Here is a 22,346-nt window from a genome sequence, read left to right as displayed (position 1 = left end):
TCAATATCAAATTTGACATATCCACATCGGTGTTGCCATATCTCAAAACTTAAGTATCAACCCTCGCATGTATTTAAGATATTTCGATCTCTAGTTAAGATATTCCATATGCAGCTACATCAACTAATTCATTAACGTCGATTACTAAATGAGAGGGGATATAAACGAGTGTTACATCCACTCCTTGCTTAGATAATTGATGGAGAAATTGTTGGATTTATTGTGCTAAAAGGCTACAAGTAGCTACTTCTATTGAATTCACTTCATGACGCTCTGTTTGCGTGGTCCAATTTTGGTTTACTTATATATTACGTATATTTCACTTGAGGATTCAATACATTCTTTTGATTGCCGGAACTATTGTATATCACATAGGTGGGGAACCTGTGACCTCCGCGAGGTTCTTGTGCGGCCCTTTGCCACCTAGTACAAAATGGTAGAGTTCGTTTCAAACAACTATTGTACATCAACTCCATGATAATTGCGCGACAAAATCCCGCCAAAGACAGTCATATTGTAACATGACGTCAGAATATTAGTCTGAAACGGATCCTAGCACACATGAGCGAGGCTCTGGCCCACAGACCAGACTTGGACACTCAATGTTAATTTTTTAAACAGTTTTCAGCGCCCCCAAGTTGCTAATAGATTTTCTGTTTTTGACGAGCAAACTCCTGCTATGAAACTGGCATTTGAACCACATTTAATAGATATATCCGAGGCTTCTGCAGAACTACAGATGGAGTTAATTGATTTAGGAGAAGATAGTATCATCAAATCCCTTTTTAACGATAAAAAGGATCCCATAGAAATCTGGAAAAATGCTGTTGAAGATCCATGCCGTCAAGAACATGCTCTCCGATTACTTTCCTGCTTCGGAAGTACCTACTGTTGCGAAACAACATTTTCTCTCATGTCAAAAGTAAAAACAAATTTAAGAACGCAAATTACAGATGCACATTTAGAGGATCAATTAAAGCTGTGTGGTACGAAGCTTGATCCAAATATACAATTACTGTCAAACAAAATATTTTTTATTGTATTCTTCTATAATATTTTTATATTATTCCATTTGTATATTATATTTAAAATTTTGTAGTATTATATTTTATTTTTTCTATATAATGCAATAAATTATTAAATTTATAGAAAAACTGTAATAATTTCATAAAAGTCACTTTCTTAGGTCAATCAGCTTATGCGGTCTCTCTTCTTGCTGCCTAATTTAAATGTGGCCTCTAATGGTAAAAAGGTTCCCCACCTCTGGTATATCAGTTGCCGCAACCATTGTTGAGCCTATTGTTTTCAAGTATACACCATTTGTTCTTTAGAAAGACCCTGCATCTCGATGACTCGAGTTCAACTGCAGAACATTTTCAGTTTTATGAAAAAGATGTTTTTTGAAGTAAAAAAAAAATTTTTTCGATATAAACAAGCTTTAATGAGTTATTCGCTATAACGTTTTTCCGACATTTTGGTCAAAACCAAGAGAATACGGCGGATGTTCGATACATTCCAGATTTTACAATATCAAGTTTTCCAAAAAGTTTATGAACGCCGTGTAATTCTCGGTTCACGCCTCTAATAAGACCGTTATTGCGAGTTTTATTTAATACTTTCACGCTTCAATATCAATTGCATTGCCAAAGCTGAAACAGATTCCATTTATTTCTATTTTAAGAATCTGTTTGGGCTTCTTGAATGATTAACCATTCATATATTTTGTTTCAAGTTAGTTTTCGTTTGATAATTTTATTGAATTAAAACTCCTAACAGTGATTTAATTAATGGAAGCTCCACCATAATTTAAAATCGAATTCACCAATCTTTCAGATGGAATGTTTCAAATAAAACTAGTATTTTATTTTGTTCATAAAATATGAATTAATCGTTACACTTTCAAATAAACTATTAGTCTTTGCACTTCTGTTTTCTATAAATACATCAAAAATGAATCTTCCTGTTTTTATGCTATAAGTAACACTTGGGTCATACAAATACATTCTAGGAGTAATTTTTAAATCAGGTATAACACATGAATTCAAGGGTGAATGAGGTTATTTCTTATCTCGAAGTTAGAAAACTTCTGCGCTTTATTCCGTTGACAAATGTGTTCACCGGCTGTTGTGGAGTTCGTCGCAAGTAACTTAAATTTGGAGCAATAATCTTTTTCGGTATCAGTTTGTTCTATATCTGCTCATCTAAGCCTGAGTAAGATTCGTCAACAGCACGTCATAATTCAAAAAGCGACGCTAGTAAGAGACAAATAAAATTTCCCCTAATAAATCAAATCAATCAAGGCGACGGATGCTAGTTTTGTGGAAATTTTATTGAGAAACTATCATACAATGGTTGTCATTATGTTTTATTGAATGATTCTGTTATGTCTACTAGACTAAGTCTACTTAAACGTTTTCGGCTGTAGATAGATTAGTTATTTTTTCGTTTGTTCTGCAAGATGTTTGTGTCTCTTCAATAGTAATAATATTAAATAAAAGTAATAGGTGTAAGCCAGGAACCATATTAGACGAATATGGCAGATGATGCAATAAATGCAATTCTTAAATCTTGGATCACGTTTGAACATATTCAAATTTCAAATCAGCATTAGGTAATCCTTCCATTCAAAATATTACATCCGTTTGGATGAAAGATTTCATTACTTCATTAGCTGTCTCAAGTACTTTTATTCGACAATCGCTAAGTACAAGAGCACAGATTTTATGAACCGTTCCTGGAGTCGTACGGTGAATGATACTCCTGGGCGTATAGTGTTCATGTGGTCACTTTCAAAAGTAAAGAACCCCTATATTGCTACTATTTACAATAAATCTATTACTATTGTTACGAGATTTGGTATTTTTATATAATGTAAGTACGAATCTGTCTTCGGCATGAGGGTGACACTGATACTCCTTATCACAAAACAGGCTCCACTTGCACGCGCCTATAAACCCACTTAAGCGCGTTTCCTACCTTTCCTAATTCCACGTGAACCACTACAGGATAATATTTACATAGATATTCTTTCGTTTCTTCAACTGGTTTTCTACTAATAATGTTTAATTGACCCCTTTTTCTCTACATCCATCTGATAACGGAATCAGTTTTTTGCTTAGATAACATTAGGAGTATGGTGAAAATTAACAATACTACCAACGTAGTGAAAGTATTGTTAACTGAAAAGTCTCTTGTATAAGTGAAAGAATGATTTGTCATACTTATATTTTTCGTTATGTTTGACAATATATATTGGAGATATTGCTGCACAAAAGTTTTCTCTCTCGGTTCCGAAATATTTACTTTTTTCTTGCTTTTATTGCTCAGGAGAGAAGTTTCGCTAGATTGTAGTCTGTGACAAGATACTTATTTAAATTCTATATCTATGATCGTTTCCGGACTTATGTATAATCGTAAGAGTTAGAAAAATGTTTTGTAGAAATGTAGAGAGGTCACTTGTGGATCTCGCCAATTGTTGAACATAAAACTGTTGCCCTCGATGCCATGATTGTGTTTTTTTGTGTTTTTTCAATATTACAAATAAATATTACAAATATTATTACAACTATTACAAATAACACATTAAAAGTTGATTGGAAAAACTACTACCAGTTGGTTCTTTTCAAAGACAAAAATGCCGAAAATTACTATATAAATTATCCTGTACTTGCATCGACCGGAAAGAAGTTTTACCCTCTCACGTCATTAACATGCTAAATTAATTTAAAATATTACCTTTCCCGAAAATATTCTTAACTAATTAACCACCGACTTCCTACGGAATGGATAACTTATGTAGTAGGTGTACCAAAAGAGATGAAAAAAGAAAAAGAACACGGTCGACGAAACAGTATGTTTTTAATGTTGATGAATTAACATAAGAAATGGGATAATTTGAGCCTACCAAGAATTATTAATCGAGTGTAGTTGTTAGATGGTTCGTAAATAATATGTCAAGTTAATGGACCGTGGTGTCTCGTTGTTAGCTGTGCCACAACTGCCCGAATGATTTTAATATCTGAATGAAGTTATTTTAGTGAATTAATAGCTTGAGAAGAGAATTCCTAGGATTGTTTAATTCGAGGAATCCAGGGAAATATATAGTAAGATCACGAATGGGTTAATCGAAAAAAGTTTTCAAAACTTCAAGCTCAGTTGTCAAACAATTGACTGGAACATGCTCTCTGGTGATGTGGACCTCAAACTTTCTAGATTCATAAAAACAATAACTAGTCTGGTATCCAATTTTTTTCCCCTCAGACGTATTAAAAATAAGCAAAACAAACCCTGGTCCACTGAAGGTTTACGTATATCTGCAAAAGAACATGCATATAGTGTCTTCTTAAAAGATTACGTAAAACTATACATAAAAAATTATCATAAGACAACAAAAGTTGCCAAAGATATTTATTATAATAGGAAACTCGCCAATTCATTCCAATGAAACATGGTCCAATGTGAATGATCTAAGAGATAAAGCTTATTCTTCTTCTTCTTCTACGACTCTTCTCATCAAGTATAACTTCTACTTTACCTGATAACCTCAATAATTACTTCGTGAACTAGCCAAAAATTTATCAAATTTTATAACTACTTCTCATGATCCCCTTTCATATCTTCCTAATGTTAATACTAACTTACACAGTTTCTTCTTTATGCCCGTAGCTTTAGCAGAGCTTCGCAATACAATTAATGACATTAAAGATGAATATTATAAATATTAATATAAATACTTATCCGGAACTGATGAACTTACATTAAAAATGTTTTCAAGTCTGCCAGATTGCATATTAAACCACTTACCACCTCTGTATAAAGGAGGAGATAAAAATCAAGCATCAAATTGCACTACTTCCCACGATCTAAGATCATTGGTCAAAAAAGGCTTTTATTATTTCTGTTTAAATATAAAATACTTTCTACATTGCACTGTACACTACATTGCATTGCACCCTTTTTTATTAAATAACACCACGCATTGACGTCGTTGAATCTGTAAAATTCTTAGGGCTTGTTGTGGACAATTACAGTTACATATTGCTGTCTCAAACAAATAAAATCTTTATTTTCCGTTTCAATGAAAACCATCATTTTATAAAGAATTCCTGATATAGTTTTTTTTCCTTGCTGTGATTACCAATATTTTGATATTATAGTTAAATAATAATGATAATTCTTACCGTGAATGGAGCTACCAGTGGAATGTTGGAGAGAATACAGATACTCCATATGTGGAGGTAACCGATATGCTGGATGCAGCTCCCTTCCTAGAAGTAAACCGCCTCCAGGATTACCACCGACACTGTAAAAAGATAAAATCTGTTTAATAAAGACGAAATCGATATATACAATGTGTTCATAAAGTAACGTAATGTGGTAATGTTTCGATTACTAATATGAATACGAGAAAATTACATAAAACTTCACTACAATTATGAAGGATACATAATTACTACGAAATAACAAACATACATACATTTAGTTTTTCATAATCTTTTAAATAAAAAGTACAAAGTCCAGTCGATGTAAAGTTTGAAATCAAAATTATTGAAAAATATAGTAACTTTTTCTATAATTAGATTACTATATCTAAATATCGGGATTCATGTCTTATTGTCATTAGTGGAAGGTATTTTAATTAGGTACTAATAACGATTCTCATTCCATCAGAATGAATGAGGTTGAACAAGCCTTTGAGCTGGATATTAAACATCTCGGGTTGACCTTTAACCTAGAGTCACCACCTGCAAGCAGTAAGTCAAAAGGCACCAACTGCTGAACGATTATCGAAGGAAGGGGCTCAGAATCCAAAATTATGAATAACGAGTAGATCCGTTGTGTGACTTATCATAAGGTACTTAAGTTGCAAAGCGCGTCTTGTCTTGAAATAACAAGCGCAAATTGTTTCACGATAACATGTCTTCCAAATTAGGTAACCAAGGTATTTACATTCACGCTTTTTGAACCCAGAATAGATAGGACGCATAGTTACCCAACAAGAAGCTTATTTTGCAAAGGCGCTGCTACCTTATTGATGAACAGTGCAGGGTACGCAATAAATAAATATGTTAACATGATAGCAAGGTTGATTCACAACTTTTACGCAATAGCTCATCTAATCGAAGGATTATGATATGTTAAATTTATAGTGAAAGAATATATGATTAGGTAGTTGCTTAACAAATCCTTCGTATCCAAATCGCAAACAAGTTACTAAACCTATAGGAGGATTATGAAGCTGGGAAAATAGGTTCAACTAAAACTGGCTGACCAAAGACTACTGATCCTTGATGTTAGGTAAACACCCTGGATCACCAATAACAAAAACTTCAAGATTACAATCCTTCACAGTGAAAGTATGACAACTACAATCTGAGTTTCATGGATTATCGACTACCCCTCGTAACTCAATTCATATTTGTGTTACATATTTGTTACAATCTATAATATAATGAACTATCTCTTGTAAATATCTTTCTTTAATAAACAATACCGTATTTTGAAATATGCGGAAATTAAAATACCGGGCAACGCTCTAAAAAATGTCAAATAATACACATTTAAATTTTGTATGATGTGATTCTAAAAATACTGCAGAATATATGGAATTATATTTGTGACAGTTATTCACCGTAACAGATTTCAAAGTTAAATGAAGCAAAAATTTGTTATTAAATATTATGGCTCCTTCATTAATTTTATTTTTAGCGACAAGCGACCCATGTTTTTTATTATTTTATTCGAGTTCCGTTTGAAAACATATAAAAAAATGTGGTACAGCTTACGAATTCTAGGAGCGAGCACATGTGCTTCGTAGTTTAGAAAACCTACTATTCAAAACAACTAATGCCTTTGATTGACTCATTTATTTCTCAATTGGAGTGTTCGTCCTTGATTAAGACAGGGCAATGACTTTACAAAAGACAGGCCAGTCTTTTAAGTTCGGAAAAAAATCGTTTCCCATTTTCATTAGAAAATATATTTGACTGCGTTTATATACGATTAAATGTATTTTTTTATTTATAATGCACCCGATAACCAGAAAACTTTATCAATTATGTTACGGTGATATTAATAATGAAATGACTGCCCTCTTTCTAGTTGACAAAACACGTGTGTTTATCATTTTAATAAAAGCTACTGTGAATGCTGTTCTACGGTGAGTTTAATATATATTCCATTGTTGTAACAGGCACAATATTTTCAATTACTTCATGTTTAACAAACCGAATAAATGATTGACTTTTGTGTAGTTATACATATACCACAATATACTTAAGATAGAAAATCTGAACTTCGGCATAGGAGAGTGGGGTATTGTTGCAAAGATTCTTTTTTTCACCTGAAATTAGTACCTGTACATATTCATAATCCAAATTAAGTGATATCAGGTCCAGAAATGCATATGACTCGATACGTAAGGTAGTTGAGAAGTACAGGTCGTTCCTTTAATACATCCCCTGGCTTGTGATTTACTAAAGTAGAACTTTCTATCGGAAACTGCATGAAACACTACTCCATTTCACAGTGTCTAAATAGTAATAAACTGGCGTTATTTCAGGCTGTAAAGTCGCGGAAACCCTACTTCAAATAGCTTCAAAAAGTGTCTTACTGAAGAAGTATATCTGGCATTTGATACTCTTATAAAACGAAATTTAGTAAATCATCTGAGCCTACACACAAGCTTTATGATCACTACTACATATACCATTTTCTTAAAGCGAACAGTGTATAATTTTTAATAGGTTGTCACATAAGGTTGGACTAAGTTAGATTAGGTTAGGTTGGTTTATATTAATAACATAGTCTAACATAATCTAACCTAATCTAACCAATCCATACAAATGAAAGAGAAATATTTCACAATTTCAGAAATACATTTCCCATGGTTTATATGGACGTCAAATGCTAGAAATACTTCTTTAGTTCGAGCTATTTGAAGTAGGTTTTCCGCGATTTTGATTTGAGACAAGGAATTAATAAAGAAATTGCACAAGGGGATCTGAGGGTATGAGTGTAGTTTAAGGGAAAAAGAAACTAAAAATGAGATTGCTATTTTTAATTCATGTTGGTGAATTAATTATAATTCATTTACTGCAACTCATTTATAATTTATTCAAAGCGCTTTATGCTGAGTTATCCCTTTATGACTCGTATTTTTTTCTATCTGTTTTTGATCTTCATTATCACCATATAGTATCTTAGTTAAGTAATTTTTCAATATATTCTACATTATATTTTGGATATTATAACTTCATCTCTATTACTGTCTCATCAAATGCATTGGTCACTTTTTCCTTGTCTCTGAGTCATATCTTATTATTAACTTTTCCAAATCAACATCTTATTTAATCCAACTTCAACTCGATAACGTTAGTTTTATTTTTTGAGGTTCCTTCTACAAGTCTTGCCTCATTTTCTGCATGCACCAAGTTCAATTATTCTTCTTCTTCAATTTTTTTCCATTATAGCGTTTAATATGACACAAAAATGTATACACCATTCACTTCACTACGCTGCACTGGTGAGATATAAAACTAGATAAATAACAAAAAATTAAACAAATTTACATAAAACAGATTCATATCGATACAGTTGACAAATAAGAGCACCTTCAGATGACGCAACCTCTAATCCGTTACTGAATTGAAATTCATCGATCATTGTTTAAACAATTGATATGCAACATTCATTTAGATGTAGTAATTTCGTGATGCAACGCGTACCGGGGCCAATTTAAGTGAAAGAGAAATAAACGATGATAAATTAATAACAGTTGAGAAGTCGTTTAGGTAATATCATATTTATATAATATATATATATATATATATATATATATATGTTCAATTACACCCTTTAATGGAATCAATATTTAATTAAGTGGTATTAAATAGACATGACAACTTAATTATTTTGAAGGTTGTTATTTATTATGAATATGTATTGTACCAGTCACAAGTCAAATTAAAATTTGACAATATTGGTAGTATATACATATATTTCATCATATCCAATGCCAAAAAAATTATTCAATCAGTCAACTTTAGAATTAAAAATGGCAAATACATTTAAGTTTAGGAAATTAACAAAAGCATATCTGCTAGAAAGATTATTCTGTGGCAGAATTTCTACAATTTCTACAAATTTTTATTTTATTTTATCTTTTATAAAGTTGTGTTGCTTTGTACATAAAATTTCCTCATGAAAATAACACTTGTATCTCTCTCAACTACTGATTTACTTTTATTTATTGGAGTTTACTCCTTAAGAATCGATTTGCATATATAAGGGGCCCGGTATGAGAAAAATGTAAGGAGTAAAATCAATCGATGAATGACCTCGTTACGTTTTTGGTGCGCAACTTTCTAATTTGTCAATGTCAACATACTTATATTGCTGTTTTTATTATAAATATCAATAATTAATATTGTTATTGTGAAGTTTTAATTTTTATCATTGTGTTCCGCTAAAGTGAACTGAAAGTATTTTCAAATAACTATGGCAGAAAGAGGTGTAGATGATATTGCCGGAACATCTAACAAACACGTGGTTGCAAGGTACGTTATAATTCATGTATTATATGTATGAGCATGTGCAATTTGTATTTATTAAATATTTTAATAATTATCGATATAGTTCATATAAATATATATTTGAAAACAACACATAAAATTAGATAATCAAACCCAATATGAATTATCGAGCGCATCCACATAAAATAGAAAATTTCTAACGTAACCAAAAATTAATTTTTTTGTCGATGTCTATAAATTCTTCCACGTTATTATGATTTATTTTATAAATAATTTTTAAATATTAACAACTGTTGTCAATAATTCGATAATATTATCAGAAAAATCGACAATATTTTTTTATTATAATAATGTTTTTATATAATTTTCTTTCGAAAAGTTATTTTTTAACTTATTTAAATAATTTTCATGTACTATTTATTATTGTATGTAAAAGATTTAGTGACATAATTATCTTTTTATAACCATTTTTGTTAATTATTAAGATAATATTATATTTTAAATAAAAAATTAATTATAATAATTTAAAAAAAATGTTTATAAAAACCTTTTTTTATCAATTTTCTTAAAGTCGGTTAAAATTTTTATAATTATGCATTTATAAATTTTCTAATTTTTTTTATATTTTTTGACTAGGAAAAAATCTAAACCTCCAAAACTCCAGCCGAGAGACAGCGATCTTACAGATTAAAAAAAATTAATGAAAGAAGCCCAAAATATTCTGGCAATCAACCAATCTTTTTTAAGTTAAATAAACTCTTTTTGCGTCTGGTTAGACTATCGAACTTAAGGAGTAAACTCCAGTCGTGCGTCGGAGCTGAAACACACAATTTTTTATTCACTATTAAAAAGAGTAATTCAGCTATATCTATAACTTAAAATAAAGTATTGTGAATAAAATCGAATTATCTTCAAACCACTTTTTATGTAGTAAAGTTTATTTATAAATCGTAAACGTATTAAATATGAATTGAAGAAGGAATAATTCCAATTAACAATGTGTTTTTTATAAAGATCTTCATATATATATATATATATATATATATATATGAAGATCTTTATATATATATATATATATATACATATGCATTTTTAACTACATGGGAAAGAAATTTCAAATTGCATGCCCTATATCAAAGATTTAATAGATGCTCTAATTTGTAGTCGTGATTAAAAATTCGTTCTAATAACACGCTTAAATCGAAGCTTCATCCAATGAAAACGTACAAAGACAGATTTAAAGTCTATGTTGTGGACGAAATTGCTACTATTCGTAATATATTTGTGTTTCGACTTTCCTCACACCATTGTGCACAAAATCCTATTAAATTAATATGAGCACAAATAAATAAAGAAGTTACGCGAAAAAATATATCGTTTAAACTAAATAATTCTAAACTATTATTTAAACGTGCCGTTTGTGAGGTGACAAGTAACAATTGGAAGAAATGCATCGACTTTAACAAACAATACTTTAATTTAATCAGTTCGATTTTAGTACACCAGTTTTCATTTTATAACTCTATTAAGAGACAAATTCCTCCTTGCAGAACTAAAAAAGTACCTTTAATGTGGAAGACTTAGTTAAGAATTTTAAACCGAAGTTTATGTCAGCTTAGGAACACCTGGTCTACGTTGGCTGACAAAAATTAGATCGGATTTCGATTCTTGATAATAAGAACAATATTAGAGAAAAATTATTTTTATGTATTTCATACCTTATTTAACGCTCTAATTTATGTAAACTTTTTTTGTATCTTACTGCTTTTATATTGTTATTCTTTCGGACATTCTTATTTGCCTATTCAAATCTGACCTTAACATATAACCTAGAATTTAGAAAGGATGATCTTCAAAGGCTTTTATATGTGTTTAACTGCACAGCTAAATCTTTCAATATGATAATATCTGCGTACAAAGCAAAGTGTATGACCACATCCAAAACTCCAATAAGATGTAAGCTAGGTGTAGACGACCAGATAATTCACCAAGTAATGAAATTCAAATACCTAGGAATCGAGATTTCAGGATTTGGACTTAGAGAACGAACTAAGAGAGCAAACAACTAAAGCTTTAAGAATAGCAGCATGTTTGAACGAAACCATATGGCGAAATAAACATATCGGAATAGAAGCCAAATCAAGAATATACAAAGGTAAGACCTATAATGACCTACACCGCAGAGATTCGGCCAGAAAAGGAGAAAACCAAAAAAATTATGGAAACAGCAGATATATACGTGCTACTGCAGGATAGCAAAGTAGATGACGTCAACGTATGGGTTCTATCAAGAAAGAAATAATGGAATGAGCACGATAAGTCGTATGGATAACAACAGACTGGTCAAGATAGCGCGTAATAAATCCCCATTGGGCCGAAGGAGTACCGGCCGACCCAGGAAAAGGTGGAGCGACAACCTTGAAGCAGGATAGGAGGCAAGGATGTCGAAGATAAAACAGGCGACTACGTCTAATACGAAGAAGAAGAACAACAACAATTTCAAATAATCCTAGCACGATATTATAGTTATAGTAACCAGCTGAAAAGGAGTTTAGTTTAGATCACTTAATCTTTCACGTCGATTCACTAGCGACCTATAATTTTTTTTCGAGAAAAATTATGAATTGACAGACTACAGCCTATAATTAAGTACCTAATTATCAAATTAGCTGACATGATAGAAAAAGTCTTAGACTCAAGTTAGCATTCAGTCAACATTTTTGGATAACACACCCGAGCATCAGAGTGAAAAACAAGGTGCTAGTCCAGGAAGCCTTTATTCACAATCTTCCGCATTCACTGATAACACAATAGAGCGATGCCGATCTTGATATAACAAAAGAATGTTCGAAGATAGAAGAAAATCGATAGGCTAATAGGAATAGGAGATAAGAATCGAAAAACTCCAGATAAATAAAATCAAAAGATTAGAGGACAAGGAAGTACAAGAAAACATGTAACCGGCGGTCGCGTACGACAGCTGAAAAAGTTAAAGGAGATTATAGGAGAAGAAGGTACATACAATCTTTTACACTTACACCTAGTATTTGCATAGCTTATCAGTTATTATGATTTCATTCGTAAGATGTTCGTTATTCCTGGTAAGGGATCCAAGTTAGACCTATTCACAATTTTTTCATGAATTCATGTTCTCGATATTTGTGGATATCATCTAAGTGTACTATATTTCTATTTAAAAGGATCAGCGCATCTGTGGTATCACTTTCAGCAAATCAATACTAATGCCATTGTGGATATTTCGTGTCATGTCCGCAGATGATGAGTTCGAGATTCAGTTTTAATTCTCATAAATCTATAGCTGAACCCGCTACGAACTATATAATTACTATACAGGATGCGTCAAAAAAGATGATTGGTTGGTGTCAAGGAGAGGTAGAAAAAATAATTGGATATACTTGGTAACACCTTTTTGTACGGTTTTGCAGAAACTATCGGCAACATTGTAATACAATTTTATATAAAAATATTTTGAAAACTAATACATCCAATGAATTTGTTTTTGTATCTGACTCTGATGAAGGAAGTTAGTTACACGAGTCGTACCAATTATTATTGAACATAACCTCTATAACGTTAGATTTATTGATCAAAATTTGAAGTGACCCTAAACATCATTCAATTTTAGAACAAAAAGGTTTTTTAGGTAGAACTCTTTACGTTGCACTCCTTTTTTGAACACCCTGTGTAATCTAGGTCGAATTATTATTATTTTATGGTCCACAAATATTGTAAATTTCGGTTGCGTTTATTATTAAATAGTTTTAAAATAGTATTAAAGTTCCGACACTGTGTTTGTTTCAGTTTAAAGAATACCTCGAGTTCTCGAGTCTGCGTATTCTCATCAGATATGAACTACTTGACTATGCCAATTAAGTCGGGACGACCCACCTTGGCGTTAGATTATTTCTGTAAGTTCACGTGACGGTAAGTGTTAATAAGGCTTATCTTTTAACTGGTGGCGTTATTTCACGATCGATTTAAGGTCGCAATGTTCCAAGGTTACTAGTTTCTGGTCGCTTAATTACTCTCACCGATTTATTGAAAACAGGAAGCTTTAAATTTATAGTTTATTTCAGAAAGCTATAGAGTAATAAAACCACATTAGGTTCCACAGAGTGTCCCAACGAATGTTTAAGCCACTTTCATAGTTTGGCATTGATTTCATTGTACAATTTTTTCCTTTTATCAAGTACAGGTAGTACCACCCGGGTTGGGGTCAATATATGGGTTTAGCCTATTGTTATCCATTCACAAAATAGTGTGCCAAAGGCGTGCCGGTAGGATAAAAAGGAGAGAAGTTTATTTTAACAGAATAAAAATTAGGCATTATGAACATAGTATTAGGTACACTTAGCTTTTATTGAACATTATATAAAAATACATTATAAAGAAATTAAATTATAAAAAAGGTTAGCAATCATCCTTTGGAATTCTTCTCGATCTTCAGTCATGCGTATTAGATTTACGGCATCACGTACATGGAATCAATCTTGAAGGTTTTTCAACCATGAAAATCTTTTTCTACCCAGGCCGCGCCTGCCTTCAATCTTTCTTTCCATGATCAGCTGTAACAAGACCAAAGTAGGAAGCTTTCCTTCTCTTTACAGTGGTTAACAGTTCTCGTTCTCTGTTCATTCGTCTTAGCACCTCGTCATTGGTCACCCGATCCGTCCATGGTATTTTAAGGATCCGTCTAAAGAGCCACACCTCAAAAGCTTGCACATTACGCATGCTGAAGACCTTCAAATTCCAGTTCTCAACACCATAAAGTAGGGTAGTAAAAACATTGCATTGTGTTATTCTCCAGCGTGTTCTCAGGTTAAGGTCATTTCTCGTGAGAAGCGAATTTAATTTAAAAAACGTGCTCCTGGCTATCTCTATCCTTGTCTTAATTTCTTCTTCTGGGTCCTACTCGTCATTCAGGCAAGCTTCCCAAATACTTAAAACGGTGTATTCTCTCTATGAATTGGTTATTAATTGACAGCGACACATTATTAATTGTAGTTTTCGATATTACCATGAATTTCGTTTTATTGTAGTTCATTTTAAGTCCGTAATTTTCACTGATAGTATTTACTCTGTTTAATAGCTGTTGATTATATTGAATGGTGTGGGCTAGTATCTGCTAGTCATCGGCATATCTAATATTATTTAAGATATTCCCATTGATTTTCATTCCAATTTCAATGTATTGCAGAGCCTCTTGGAAACTTGCCTCTGAATATATATTAAACAGGATATTTTATCATTTCACCAAAATAGTCTTCAAAAACATCCGAATCCATGTCCTCGTGGTATTCTCCCGTATGGTACGATTGAAAGGTTAGGACGATTATTAGTCCTTTCCCTTTACCTGATGGCACCTTAATACCCGTTGACAGGCCTTCCATGAAAGCTTGGCGAGCACTGGTTATATTTTTGTCTTGCCACATTTTTGGTACTGTATAACCTTCATTAATCCACGTCTCATCAAGATTTTCTTCTGCTCTGTTCTGTACTGCTTTATACTTTTTAAGTATTTTCGTCGCCAGCAAACAATGTCACCGCTTTCCAGTAAAAGTGCTTTACGGTTATGCTTCTCCCAGGCAAAATCCATAGTTTTTATGATTAAGCCGAATCTGAAATAGGGTTGGAATTGGGCAGAGGCACTAATAGAAGGTTAAACGGTATCTGTTAAACGCAATACGTAACTGTATAATTGACTTCCTAAGTAATCACTACACAATATTTCGATATTGACACTTCAGACAAATTTTCCTAATTCTCTTAGGCAATTACTTGAAATTTTAACATTACAAACAATACTATTTCAAGACCTACACCTATGGCAGATACCGAAATTGAGCCGAAGTGGACGGAATTCCCTATTTTATCACTCTATACCTTTCTGAAATAGACTATAATAATACCCATTTGGAATTAATGTTACTTGAATTAACCGCGTAGGTATTTTAAATGTATATCTATAGAAATTGGAGAAATTCGTGTACTGATTAAGTGCTATTATTTGCTTAAAAAACCATCAATGAAATCATGGAGAAGCTTAAGTATGTAAATTACGTCCAATAGTTCAACTATTGGTACTGGTCAAAACAATCACATGTGACTATTGTTCTGAACGTTTGCATAAATTAGATAGTGATTTGTCTTAATCTATAATGGTCTATTCTGATAGGACGTCATAGAACTCATTATGCCTAAAATATTCAAGTTTTCAGTGTTATCAGTATCCAGAACTTCATTTTTCTTAGTACTTCTATATTGGCCACTATATTCGTTCGAGGTATGCGTTAAATTTTTCAGTACGCCCACTTTTTGAAGCCCTTTCAGAGGAATCTATCGGGTTTCTCTTATTTGTATGTAAGGACAAAACTCGGATCTATCATTGAGGATCATGTATGCATCTTGTTATGCTTATGTACCGTTTGAAGAAAGTTCGATTGATGAACGTGAGCAATTATCCATGATTGTTTTTTTTAGCAGATGATAATAACCGTGTATCTACTAATAATAAGAACACATAACATGATAATGGAATTGATATACATATTTTAGATCAGTTAAGAGGGCGATCGATGTAGAGAAAAGTTCACCATTGAATTTCGATAACCAAATGGGTAAAAATGTTACTGATAATAAATCACTGTTTTTCTGCAATGTTTCTACCATCTCAAATGGTACGTCAGAAGACGATTTGGATAATTTGTCCTTAACTAACTTCCAGGTAACCCTATTTACGATTTTATTTCATGTGATATGTGATAAAAGAAGAACTTCATTTCAAAAGTGAAAATAAATCCATGAACGACAATTTTCTTATAGAAAAAGTCAGTTGTTTATTTTCTCGCTAGATCATATTACTACAAAAATATATCGTCGATGCAACTAAGTACTTCAAGTAATTGGCAATGATCAAAATGTTCAGTGTCGTGAATGCGTCTAATCCGAGTTTGCAATCATCGAATTAAATATTCATGAGTGAATTAACACATGGGATTCGTTTCAAATTCATCTTAGTTTTATTTTTGATTTCAGCGGAAAAATGTTACCCACACGATTTCATTATCTCCTTATTCACAATATATTGAATTCGTTCTATTTATTATTTCTAGTAAAATAACAAAGAAAAAAACTATCTAAACGTGGACGTTAATCGTTCAACCAATACTTAAGAGTTAAGAGTGAATACGAAAAGATATTCTTCACTGGTAATACTTTTATGGACTGGTAACCTAACCAATTTTCTGATGGCTCTTACATTATTCTCAAATATTTCGTTTTTCTGGTACCATCTTCACTATCTCAAGAAATTTGTTTTTAAAATCCTCAAAAAATGCTGAATATTTTTGTGTAATGTTCGCTATATTTCATTATTACACATACAGAAATCTGGCTATTAGTAAATTAATAAATTGCAATCGTGAAATATTGTTTGCAAATAATACTGAAAAAATCTTTGAAATTTTATATTAAAAAATCCATAATAGAGTAGTAAGCAAACTACGAACTTAAAAAAATATGAAACAAGTATTATCTTTTTGTACTGCCGTTCCGACTGTTTAAAACATTTTTCGGTTATTGTACTTCTACCATAAGAATTCTTGTTGAACCGTAAATAAAGAATATTATATGATCTATCACGTATCATATTATAACGAAGTTCCAACCAAAAAGCAGAAAACTGTATCGATCCAATTCCGGTCGATTTTTTTATCTGTCTAAAACAATCTATAGATATTGTGTTTCATTAATCGATTCCAGATTTTTTGACAGTGGTTATATTAGGAGATAAAATAATTTAAAACGTGTTTAGCAACGTCTTCATATTTATTCAAAAGTAATTTACTTTAAGTCGAGACATGAAACAAATTGTCAAATTATACAACTGTCGATGATAATGAAAAGGGCAGTAAAAACCTTTTGTGTTTTTTGTTTCGAAACAACTGCATTAAAAGCGACCCACACATAACATCACAGCCATGGCACCAGTGCCAGCGAATACATACACAACCAGGGATGGATTCCATTCTCCGAAACTAAAGAAGTAAACATAGCAAATGCCAGAGGAAATACCAACATAAAACTAATACATCGTGTGAGAAATTAAAGGACAGCTAAAATACTTTGAGAACAACAACAACAAATGGGAACAACTATGGAAAAGTAGCTCGGAGAAGATTGGGTGTTATGGGAATAATCCTTCAATTCCATATTTATATATAGTAATGCTCGCAATGTTGTGTTGCACTAATTCCGATGATTCGATTTTTTTATTCGATCGAAAGCTTTGTACAAATGATCATTTACCACGTTGAGTTAACGATCTACATTTTCTTGAGACCAAGTTGTCTCACTACCCTTTCACGCGGAAAACATACCAGTTTTCCAGTTTCTAATGCAGCAAGCTATAAAGTGTGAACATAAAGAATGTTAATATTTGGGAGTGTAACACTTTGTTTACTTTAGATATCTTCCAATTCCGGTCCTGCGCCCATCGCTGATTTGAATACAACCCGATAGGTGTTTTATGCGACGGTCTTGCCACTTAACCAGTTAAATCACCCCGAGTTTCTACGAGATAATCGTTGCACTCCTTTTATTTGGTCAACTATTTCACGACACACCTGATAATGTAGTCTGGATTCAGCTTTTATACGTCCATAAAAGTTACGACAGTATTTTTAAAACCCAACACAATTAACAGCTTGAAACGCATTCGGTAGTAGTAGGTATAAGAAATTGAATAAATACTCGGCTGGTCAGTGGGATAGGGCTAATTTATTGAATGGAAACAGTAAAATTCAATATACATATATCTATCTCTAGAATTTTTATATTTGCGAACGTTTACAATCAAATATTCCTTATTTAATAAAGGAATAACTACTTCATTAGTAGATTATTTTAGCATCATTTAATTGTCATGAAAATTTACTTTTAACTGTATCTTTCAAACTAATGCTTTCGGTATATTGTGTTTTTTTAATGTCCCAGTCAGACTAGACTACAAAATAAAAGCTTGCTAAGGTTGCTACTTAAGTTTTAAGCTAACCAAATAAAAACAATAATTTATAATTGGATATGGCTTTAAGATCAATACCCTTTTTGTATGCGTTGGAACCAATTGTCGAAGCATTTTTTACATTCCGATTTAGGTACTTCCAAAATATGTGATTTGAACACCTTAAGCTGAAAAAAAAAACGTTCATCTCTAAATTTATTTTTGATTTGCGGGAATAAGAAAAAATAATTGGGTGCCAAACAAGGACTGTATGGTGGATGACTCATCAATTCGATGTTTTGACTACTTAAAAACGTTTTTGTTTGAACTGATGTGTGAGAGATCGCATTGTCGTGATGAAGAATGATTCGTCTTTTGCCATTGGTGTCCCTGATTTTCTAACACTTCTGGTAATCAAATAATGGCGTACAATGGAGAATTGACCGTTGCTCTAAAGTCTAATGAAACGGTGGCGACCATATGCTTCGAAGTGCTTCGGACACGAACAATTCGACCCATACAGTCGATTGCTGTTCGGGTTCATATGCGTAGATCCATGATTTCTCGCGTGTCACGACCTTATAGATGCCTTTTGAGGCCCCGCGATTGAATTTTTCCAGCATTTCTTGGCACAAATCGACAAGAACTTTTTTTGAGCAGTATTTAACGCGAACAAATGTTATTTAAAGCCAAATGTTCATACAGTATTGAATATATGCAAGTGGAATGCCCAAGTCTACCTCAATCTCACGGTATGCAACATGACGATCTTGCAGTATCAGTTTACGCAGAGCAAGTTTTCTGGCACAACAGACGATTTTAGACGACCTTCACGAAATACATTCTGTAGCTAAGTGCGACCATGATGAATTAGGAAAACCGGCGAAAGTTGATTTGCGCACTGCTGTTACTTTAATTCGCGGTGAATGTTATACAAACTCATCGCACGAATTCCATTTTTTCACCAGGATATGTTTCAAATATATATAACTAAAACAACATTCGTATGACAACACGTTCTGAGCAAGTATGTTTACCATTAAAAATGTCATACTTTATGATGGCAATGTCTACTACTTCTTCTTTTAGAGTTTTATTTATCTGTGGACTTAGATACCTATATTGTGGGTTTCTATATTTTTGTAGTAGGTAGTGTTGTCTGACATTTTGCATTCTTTGAATTAGAGATGTTCTAAAGTTTCTATTATAGCATAGAAAATGAGTCAATGGTGTAAAATGGAGAAACCTTGATATTTATCGATACGTCTACTTTCTTTTCTTCATTCATTGTCTACCTTCCAAATTTGCAAAGACCGTGAATTCGTCTATGTACCAAAACAAAGAAGTCGTCTTCTGTAATATTCTATGGAAAAATATAATTTCTGAGGCCACAAGACTATGTGTTCAAAATATAGTTTAACCTAACCTAACATAACCTAAAAAACTGTAATTCTCAACTTTGAGTGGAAATTTCCATGAAATACTACTTCCATTTAATGTATTTAATTTTCATCTAGTTGAAACTGAAAATAAACTACTAGTTTTCTAGATAACACTGTACTTCTCACATTGCTAGTAACTTATTATAGCCCAGAATTATAAAGAATATTTTGATACAATCGCAAGTCATAATGATAAATACTTGAAACGGCCATGAAATAAGCTGTTCTTATATTTGAAATACTTTTAAGGGTTTCTTTTTAACGTTCTAAAAGTTGAAAGTCACTTATTGTAACAAGAAAGGTTTTACCTGCACATCTAACAACATAATATGAATTAGAACCCTGCTTGGTTCTGACACTTTCGAAAGAATTATGGTGCACTACCAGCAAAGAAGAAAATAAAATAGAAGATCATTTTGAAAGAAGTAAAAATAGAAAGTGTTCATGGTATTCAAAAAGATTACTCATTAAGACAGTGACATTTATTTTATGTATTTACTTCTGTTGGAATTTCTACATTTGTTCTCGAAAAAAAAGTTGATTTGAGAAAAAAATCGTTGTATTAAGAAATGAAAATATCAGCATATCATCCTGCATAATAGTAAAGTTTCAATTCTTTTCAAAATATTAGGCAAAAATTAACTAGACAATTGTTGAGTCGTATATCTATTGATAGTTTAGTTCTCAGTAAATGACAAACTGTTACGAAAGTAATCGACAGAGTAATTACTCTGTGACATATACCAAACTTTTGTAAATAAGCAGAAATATTTGACGGTATTTATCGATATCAACAAGGCATTCAATATTACATATAAAAAAAAAGTATTTGAAACGTTGCGGCAATGATATGTAGATGGATATATATTAATATTTATAAGAAAACGTTCTAAACCATAAAATTTTTAGAGCGAATGCAAAGGGCAATGTATTGACCAAAAACTAAATTGGGATTCTCAAGGTTATACGTCCCCATTATTTGTAATTGCAATTAATAACGTTACAGAAAATGTACTCAGTCTTATTAAAATACGGTTAGATGCAGATGATTTAGTGATTACTTGAGTAGTAATAACGTTGATACAATGCCAAAGATGATACAGAAACATTTTAATAAATTACAGCAATAAAAACCTCGAGACGAGATCTCTCGGCTTAAGCAATATGAAAAAAACCTATAATATATTAATTCTACTACATCTCACGTATAATATTCGACCAGAGAGCTGGAATTAGTGAAAAATGAAAATGAAATTTTGCTTATATTTCTTGAGACCTTTGAGTCGTCAGTACATTTTTTTATTAGACTTAATCAAAGAATTATTTAATTTTTATAAATGCATTCACTTCTTTTTCTATTTTATGATTGGTAAATATATTTTTATCGGAATGAAGACTGCTACACTATTTTACAAATGATGAAATGTATGCAAACAATATTCCAGTTACAAAGCAGCCAAAATATAATATTTCTAATTCTATCTTTTCATGTTTGATATTTTTGAATAATGAAATATAACATGACTTACACTAGTTTCTCAAAATATTTACATTTCAATTCATTCCAGGACATCAAAAGTTCAGAAACTTGGCTTTTTAAGTTTCAAATCCTGAATTTAGAAGTGCAGTTTTTGAGAGTAAATAATTATTCTGGAAAAAAAATGAAATTTGCGAAAGAGGTCAAACAAGTCCTCAACATCAAAATGTGGAACACCTATTTTTACTATATGTACAAGGCCTTTCTCCATAGTTGTCTATTTCACTAAATTTGAAATTAGAATAAATCATAAAATACAAAATGAATCATTATAACATTTCAATGGTCTGGAATCTAAAGTTCTAAAAAATAAATAAATTTCTTCAATTTCTCATTTAGATGCAAAAAAATAAATAATATATATGTGGTTTACATGGGTAACTTAATACTTGGACAATACACTAAGTCACCAATACGATAAAAAAATACAACTACATCAAAAAATCATGAAATATGAAGAAATATACATTTAAATACAAAAATCTAATAATACTTGGAACAGGGAATTTTTAGAAATCATTATATATACATAAAAGTGAGAAATCTATCAACATTAAAAAGAACGAAACCACTTAAGCCAAATTTATAATTATTTTTAGTGTATTGTTAGATTCATTGGGTAGGTGTTTTATTAATTTATCAGAATTGTCTAGGTATCAAGACTTTAAGTATAGATCACAATTATTCCATCTCTGTAAATCTAAAATTATTTTTTCAAGAAGACACTTATTTTCATTGGCAAATGTAGATATTTCATAGACGCCTTACTCTGAATTAACTCACTTCATCATTTACAGCTATAACTATGTTCT

At 31.7% G+C, this 22,346-nt stretch overlaps 1 protein-coding gene across 1 annotated transcript in view; it reads right to left on the bottom strand.

The window, feature by feature from the left end:
• The window catches only part of LOC130452765 (transcriptional activator cubitus interruptus), a 197,325-nt gene that overhangs the window by 24,833 nt on the left and 150,146 nt on the right, over window positions 1-22,346 (bottom strand). Inside the window, exon 2 of the mRNA XM_056792186.1 lies at window positions 5,181-5,302. Within this exon, the coding sequence (XP_056648164.1) occupies window positions 5,181-5,302 (122 nt within the window). The remainder of the gene's footprint in view (window positions 1-5,180; window positions 5,303-22,346) is intronic.

Source organism: Diorhabda sublineata, chromosome 2 (assembly GCF_026230105.1).
Source record: "Diorhabda sublineata isolate icDioSubl1.1 chromosome 2, icDioSubl1.1, whole genome shotgun sequence".
NCBI lineage: Eukaryota > Metazoa > Arthropoda > Insecta > Coleoptera > Chrysomelidae > Diorhabda > Diorhabda sublineata.
Note: the sequence above shows the minus strand (reverse complement) of the source record. Positions and strands in the feature narration are given on the sequence as shown.